Source organism: Ceratotherium simum, chromosome 3, assembly GCF_057802395.1.
Source record: "Ceratotherium simum simum isolate JZ-2026a chromosome 3, ASM5780239v1, whole genome shotgun sequence".
Taxonomy (NCBI): domain Eukaryota; kingdom Metazoa; phylum Chordata; class Mammalia; order Perissodactyla; family Rhinocerotidae; genus Ceratotherium; species Ceratotherium simum.
Window position 1 is genome coordinate 71,611,109 of NC_141902.1, and position 8,168 is coordinate 71,619,276.

Here is an 8,168-nt window from a genome sequence, read left to right on the forward strand (position 1 = left end):
AGAAGAATTTGGCTCCAGAATCTATTTAAAAAAAGGATATATAAGAATACTTGAGATTGTATCACCTCACTACTAGATCTTTACACCTTTTGGAAATGCCTTTGCCAAACTGAACAGTCAATCATCTGTGTGTCTCCATACTTCCTTTGATTTGGCCTCAAATTGACCAGACCGTTATTCAGAGCAAGAAGATCATAAAAAAAATAAAACCTAATTGGGTGAACTCTTATGACTCAGGCTTTAATATGCTGGCTACTGGGAAAGCACCAACTCTGACTGTACATCCCTACTTTCAAAGGGGCTTTCTTTTGGTATGAGAGGAGTTTTAAGAATTGTATATTTAAACTTCTTGGAATTTCCCAAATAACCTTCATAGTTGTATTATAGTTGACAGTTTACAAAGCACCCTTATAGAAATGGTCTTTAATCTTTTAACTTCCCTTCTAAGGTAGGTATTATTGTCTTCATTACATATTATGTGTATAATTTATATTATATTATATTATATCATCTTATATTATATTATATACATTATATAAGGAATCTGAGATCTGAGTCTCAGGTTACCTCAGTGACTTACCCAAGATCATATCTTTAGTGAATGAGAAAATCAGGATTCAAACCTCAGTTTCAATGTTAGTTCATTCAATCATTCCATCAACAAATGTTTGTTGGGTACCTTCTATATAATAGGCCCTAAGCCAAGCATGGGGTACACAGTGGTGCATTAGGTAGACGTGATTCCTCCTGTGTGGAGCTGAGGGCTGAGGGTTCTTTCTGCTCCACCAGCACAGGCACAAGGGAATGCTTTATTGAAGAGGGCAAAAGTAGGAAAGCCACCTGATTCAAAGGTAAAGGTGATCCCAAAGTGTGAGACATGAGTTTCACCTCTTGCACATTCTCCTGATGGGTTTTCTTTTTTAATTGAGGTGTAATTCACATACAACATTATGTTAGTTTCAGGTGTATGACAAAATGATTCCATATTTGTATATATTGCAAAATGATCATCACAAGTTTAGTTAACATCCATCACCTCACATAGTTACAAAATTTTTTTCCTTGTGATGCGAATTTGTAATTTACTCTCCTAGCTACTTTCAAATATGCAGTACAGTACTATTAACTATAGTTGCAATGCTGTACATTACATCCCCATGACTTAGTTATTTTATAACCGGAACTAATGGTTTTTAAGAACCATTCTTGCCTCATGAATGCTGAAGACAGCTGAAAAATAGCACTACTTCTCCTTTCAGATCTCAGGAGAGCCCATCCATTTTCAGCACTTCAAACTGGCACAGGGGACAGGAGGAAATAATGGTAAATGTGGAAGAGGAAGAAAAAGAAGATGAGAAGCAGTAAAAAAAAAAAAGAGGGAAAAAAAGAAAAGAAGGAAGGGAGGGGAAAGGGAGGGCAGAAGGAAGAAAGAAAGAAGAGTGGGGGGAAGGAAAGAACTCAAACTAATAAAAATGAGAACAAGAATAAGTTATGAGATTATGAGTCCCATTATTGATACGCTGGTGTTGTTTTTCCCTTTTGGGCATCTGTTTTAGATGGTGACCAATCTCTAACTGTAGTTGATCACATAATTTATGGAGACTAAATATATTTAATCAGGGAAGTTAGACAACACTACTACCGCTAATCATAACAATAACCCTAAACTTGTATGGAGTATTTATTTGCAGAAACTGTTCTATGTGCTTTATATATAATATTAACTGATTTAATCCTTATACCAGTCCTAGGAGATAGGTAGCTGTATTCTCCCCATTTTACAGATGAGGAAACAAGGCTTAGAGAAGTTGAGTAACTGGTTTACGTCACACAGGTAGTAAACACTGGAGCCCAGAAATAAACCCAGGTCCATCTGATTCAGACTTTATTCTTAATATATATGCTGTCCTCATATACCACATTCTCAATACAAAAGTTTTCATAAAGCCTCTGACCACTTTTAGAATTTAATTAAATTATAGGTATTCTCCAGTTGTAGGTTAAATGCTCTTCTCATCTTTCATTTAGACATGCATTTTTCATTTGAAGCCAATGACAAGCAAATATAGATGACTATAGACAGGACAATAGCTCATGTGCTTTATAATCAGTGATTTTGGGAGTTTTTTCAGGAGGGTGAAAAGTGGGAAGCTGGTGCTCGTGTCTTGATAACGTAAAGTGCCTCTTCTCTTCCCCTCTTCCTGTGAGCCACCTGACTACTAGCATAGGCGTGTGATTGTGCTGCTTCCCCTGAAAGGAAGCATTCAAGAGTAAGTTCATTCATTGGAGCAGATTTGTCAACATCACTATGAAAAGAAGATACCAGTTTGCCATGCTAATATGTACTGACTCAAAAACGCACTGCCTTCCGTTAACAGAATCAATGTCTGAGATGGGAAAGCAATATTGAGGTTGCTTTGAAATGACGTCTTAAAAAGTGTTTTCTGTCATGTCTAAGACCTAAGCTATTGAGGTGTAAAAGTCAAGAGTTTAAAACCTACTTAAGGACTTCATGAAGGCTGAGTGTGCAAGTGCGGGCACATGTGTGTATTTATATCTCCACTCAAGATAGGGTCATCCTGCCATATGCACACTTATACCTGTACCACCCCCGAAAGATGAGTACACTTCTAGAAATCCTCAGACAATTCCACACCCTCCAGTGATTATGACTTCTAGAGGCTCACAAAATTTATTGTGAAGAAGTTAAATTTTTAATAATATTTATCACTGTCTATGTGTTCCAAATACTTTGCTAGGCATTGGGAATACAATCCTAGCCCATAGAGAGCTTGCAAACTATCTTTCTTGACAGCCCGCAGGGAGGTTCCAAACTAGTATTTCTCTACAGGCTCACACGTGAACCTCCACGCTAGATAACTTTTGCCTTCACTTGAAACCTACACATCATAGCTGAAATTTCCACCAGTCCTTCAGTATAGCTTTCCACAGCCAACCGGAAGAAAATATGACTAAATATCTCACATGCTTCCTCCGGCCCCAAGTAAGCTGAGTTAGAAAAAAGAGTTCCGGAAAGAAAAGGTGATTGAGAAAGGGCAGCGGTTCCAGTAAGCCCTATCATTACGCCGGAAGGCCTTAAACAAAATGCAAAAGACATCAAGCAAAAGATGAATACGATTGCATCGAATTTTAAAACATTTATAATGACCGAAGACATCTATAGTTTTAAAAGACAACCAGTTAGAAGATATCTGCCACATATATAAAAATAATTTTATCCAGAATATTCAAAGAATTCCTACAAATCAACGAGAAAAAGACATAATAATAGGAAAATGGGTAAAGAATATAAACAGGCAATTCCCTGAATAAGAATTACAAATGGTCAATAAACATGAAAAGATGCTCAATGTGAAAAGATGTTTAACCTCACTAGCAATCAAGGAAATAAGAATTAAAATAACAAGATAAATTAGGTATATTTTTTAACCCAACTGAGTGGGGAAATTATGACAGAATGCTATAACCTAGTGTTAGTCAGCTGGGGCGGGGGGAGTGTCGGGGGCTCCACAAGCTGCAGACAGGAGGGTGACTTGGTAGAGCCACTGTGGAGGGCAAGGATCTAGTAAATTCAAAAATGTACACACACCTTGACCCAGTAATTCTATATCGCAGTATCCACCCTAGAAAAACACATGCGAAAGGGAGGAAGGTATGAATAAAGATATTCAATGAAGTATTATTTGTGATAGCAAACTCTGGAAATAACCTAAATATCCATCAGCTAGAAATGGCCAGCCATTCGACAGTATTTACATACAACAGCACTCTTGAAAATACTATTTTTAAATACCGTTGGGTGAAAAAAAGCAGAAAAAGTACCATGTACTATTTATACATACAAAAATTTTGGGGGGTGGGCACAAGGGGTGAAGGGGTGCATTTATATGGTGACTGACAACTAACAATGTACAACTGAAATTTCACAATGTTATAAACTATTATGATCTCAATTAAAAAAAAAGTATGGAAGAAAAAATTTTTTTACGAAGAAATACTATGTATATTTTCTATGGATATATTCAATAGGCATATTTTGCATGTAAAATAATTGATAGCAATGGTTACCTCTGGGGAGAGGGGAGGGCCAGGATTGGGGGTTGGAGAGAGGATCCATGGAGACATAAGTGCTTTAAAAAATATTAAGTGTATTGGGATATAAAGAAAAACATAAACATCCAGCTGTGAAAGGCCACTTATCAACATGAGTTCTAATATAGACCCCCTATATGGTCTTGGCTTTTTGAGGCATTGATAATAAAGTGAATTTTTATTAGGAAATTCTTGAATAACCTTTCTTGCTATTGGTGCAGTACATTATTTTTTTTTTATCAACAATCGTCAATAGCCAGAATTTGTTATACTGGAAAACTGGAAAAAATCAATTTGTAAGCAATAAACTTGCAAAAATTTAGACCTATCTTTTACAACATAATAACAGCATCTAATACCACTCTTCCTGTACTAATTCTACATTGTCATGACAACCAACGCTAGCAAGAGCTAAGTCCTAGACTAGACTCTGCACTGCTGCCTCTGAAGATGTGTTAGAGAGCTGCTTTATAAGTCCCCAAACCTCCTTCCTGTAATTTACAGTTAGGAATAAAAACTGGAACCAAAAGTGTTTTCTAACTGTAAAGTTCTAGGATTCATTGGAAATGAGCCAGAAATTTCTTCTTATTTTAAAAATTAAAAACTTTTAAAACAAACCACCCAAAGAAAATACAATCCTTAGGTAGATTTTTTTTTTAATTCCCAAGAAAACTGTCGATTCTTATTTCAAAGTAAAGAACAATGAAGAATATTTCTATCACACATACCCAGCCTCCATTTTGCCTTATCCATTCTCCTGTGTTTTTCGTTATGAACTCAGCAACAAAGTAAGAAATCTCCTTGTAAGTATCCACATCTGGGGCAATTCGCTCTGGTAGAAGTTTCTTGATGAGAATACCTTCAAATGCAAATATGGTCACAATTCTTCCCCAGTTAATGATGCCATCTTCAAATTCCTTTTCCATCACTTGATTGAATATTGTTCTGGCAGAATCTATGGACACAACATCAAAATTGTCCAAGCATGGTTTCAGATTCTTCTCAACTTCGTTTTGAACTGAGAAAGCAATGTCTTGTAACACTCTGGATGTTTTGCTTGGACCAGATCCGGGTTGTGGTATCTGCAGGACGTACTTCAGATAGTCCTGGGTCAGCATGTGAATATATCCAAACTCACAGTCCGTCATCTTCTGCCTGCTGAAACGCGAAGTCTTGAGCTTGTTGTTCACCTGGAGGTGGCTGAGGCGATTTGAAGCGAAAGCTCACAGAACTTGACGGGATATGACACATAATGATATCTGGAGGCTGGTGGAATTTCTGTTTGCATCACTTGATAATATCCTTCCTCCTAGTTACTTTCATGAGTAGGCTGTATGTGAAAGAGAAAGTTTAAAATGTGAAAGAGGAAAATGTTTCGGAGAGGCCACTTCCTCATCCTGTAAATGATTAATTCAGCTTTAAAAGTCTTAAATGAAATGATGTGGAGAAATTAGACCCCTAGCACATCGCTGGTGAGAATGTAAAATGGTACAGCCCGTGTGAAAATTTGGCAGTTCCTCAAAAAGTTAAATATGGAATTAACATATGACCCAGCAATTCAGTGATAAGGATATACCCAAAAGAACCAAAAACAGGTACTCAAATACTTATGGACTAATGAATGTTCACAGCGGCATTATTTACAATAGCCAAAAGGTAGAAACAATCCAAATATTCATCAACAAGTGAATGGATAAACAAATTATGGAACATTATTCAGCTGTCAAAAGGAATGACGTTCTGATACATACTACAACATAGATGAACCTCAGAAACATTATGCCAAGTGAAAGAAGCCAAATATGAAGTCACATATTGTATGATTCCATTTTTATGAAATATCCAGAATAAGGAAATCCATAGAGACAGAAAGCAAATTGGTGATTGCTGGGGACCGAGGGGTGGGGGGAGTAGCTGCTTAATAGGTACAGGGGTTTATTGTGTGGTGAAAATGTTTTGGAACTACATAGAGGTGGTGGTTGCACAATCTTGTGAAGATACTAAACACCGAATTGTTCACTTTAAAATGGGTCATTTTACATTATGTGAATTTTACCTCAAAAAAAAAGTCTTAAATGCAGCCTAGTGGCTAAACTGGATGAATGAAAATTTGGAATGGAGATTACTCTAGAACTTTTATAGATAGAAAACGAAGTCCTGCTTTCAGCCAACACCGTTAATTCATGTATGGATCAGAAATTGTGGGACCAGAAAGAACCGGACCTAGAGTCAGAGGACCCAGACTTGGTCCAAATCCCTCTTTCCTTACTCACTGTATGCCCTAGGTTTGTAAAATGGGACAATACATGTTGACATCAGAGGGTTGAGGTGAAGTGAAACAAGACGACCTATGTAGCACCTGTCACCACGCAGGCGCTTAATCAATGCTAGTTCCCCATCATTCTTTCATGGACTAATGAGGAACTGGGCTTCCCAGTAAGGGCATAACTTCATAAGTGCACAGTTTGAAGTGAAATGCAAATCTCTCATTTTATTTAGCTTCGGCAGCAATTTTGGGAAACAGCTGGCGGACATGGCAAAATTACTGGTTAAGAGGAGCGCTGGGGATTTGAAGGCAGCTTTCAAGTCTCCTCACCAGAGTACATGACAATTAAGGCAGTTAGAGAACCATATTCCTGTCTGCTAGCTGCATCTTTCTGTTGACTGAAGGGTCAGTGTTGCTATTAGGCAGGAGTAGTGGGTGGGAGAAAGAGGAGACAATTCAGGGTTTCTGGAGAAATTGAATTCACTTTTTTTTCCATCCACGTATGGAGTGACTTTGATTGTTACATCAGTGTCTATGAACAGCTGCAAACAGGGGGAAAAAAGGTCACATATAACTTGTATTTCTGAACTATCACCAAGGGGTTAGGAGGAAGGGAGAGATGCTGCTTAGGGTGCTGGTTAATAGGGACTTGTGGCAGCCATGAAAATGCACCTCTCAGACCTCCTACTGCAGGAATATAATTGACTAAGGGCCCCAGCTGCCAGGATATGAATCTACCACCGATTTTGCACTGAGTTCATGCTCCCCACAGGCTGTTCCGAGTCAACAACTGAGCAAGGCGGGAATACTAAGACCAGTTCCTGAAAGTCAACCTCCTTTGAAGGGTAACTTTGATTCAATGACTTGCCATCAGCTTTGTGGAAACTTTCTTAGACCACACTACAGCCTAAGATTCTTCCTCCCCAATCTTCCTTCCTGCTCTCTCTTCGCCAAGGTCAGCCCTGCATTGTGATCTGACAGTTCTTCCAGCTTCTTCTACCTCCCTTCCCATTTTCCCTTACAGGCATTTCCCCCAATAAATCTCTTACACATCTAATCCTCTCTTGGCTTTCTTCTGGGAGTACTGAACTGACATGGGACCTGTATAGAACAAAAGAGCATACAGACATGTGGTCAAGCCAATTCTCCAGGATTTCCCCTGGGGAGGTCCTCCCACTCCCTCTTAGACTATGTCTGTTGGCCCACAGGAGCATGAAGCCAAGAACAGGCAGCTTTCTCTCCTCAAATCATCGTTGAGCATCATAAGAAACACCAAAAGGATGGGAAAATTTGTTTTCTACCCCCCATTACGTTCCCATGATGATGAGCATTTCTGGAAAAATAGTATAAGCACGTGCTTTAAGAGTTGCAATGAACATTCCAAGGGCAAGGTCTACCTTTTCTCTCTCTCACCAGAGCCTAAGCCTGGACCCAGGGAAGGCAGGTAGTTGATCTTTATCGAATAAATAAAATGCACGTACAACACAACCGGGGCCAACTACATTTAGGGCTCTATATTTCTGATCTTCTGGATCCAAAAAGGAGTTGCTTTAAAAATTCTTAAATATGGTAGCCTGCTTTAGTTTATTTTGGAGAGTTTCTAAATAATCACTTTTCAAGGATAGGTGAGAGAGAGAAAGACAAAGTGTTTTCCAAAAAGAAGTATTTCTTTGTAAATAAAGTGCAAAAAGACTGGAGTGGGGTGGGATGGGGGGGAGGGAAGTGTGGAACAGAGACAAGTAGCTGACCACGAACCAGGTGTGAAGACGAAGGGAGGTATCCTTTCTCA

At 38.5% G+C, this 8,168-nt stretch overlaps 1 protein-coding gene across 1 annotated transcript in view; it reads right to left on the minus strand.

The window, feature by feature from the left end:
* Positions 1–8,168, minus strand: part of BCL2A1 (BCL2 related protein A1) — a 39,389-nt gene that overhangs the window by 4,511 nt on the left and 26,710 nt on the right. Inside the window, exon 2 of the mRNA XM_014780983.2 lies at positions 4,842–5,443. Coding sequence (XP_014636469.1) covers positions 4,842–5,261 — 420 coding nt within the window. The 5' untranslated portion in view covers positions 5,262–5,443. The remainder of the gene's footprint in view (positions 1–4,841; positions 5,444–8,168) is intronic.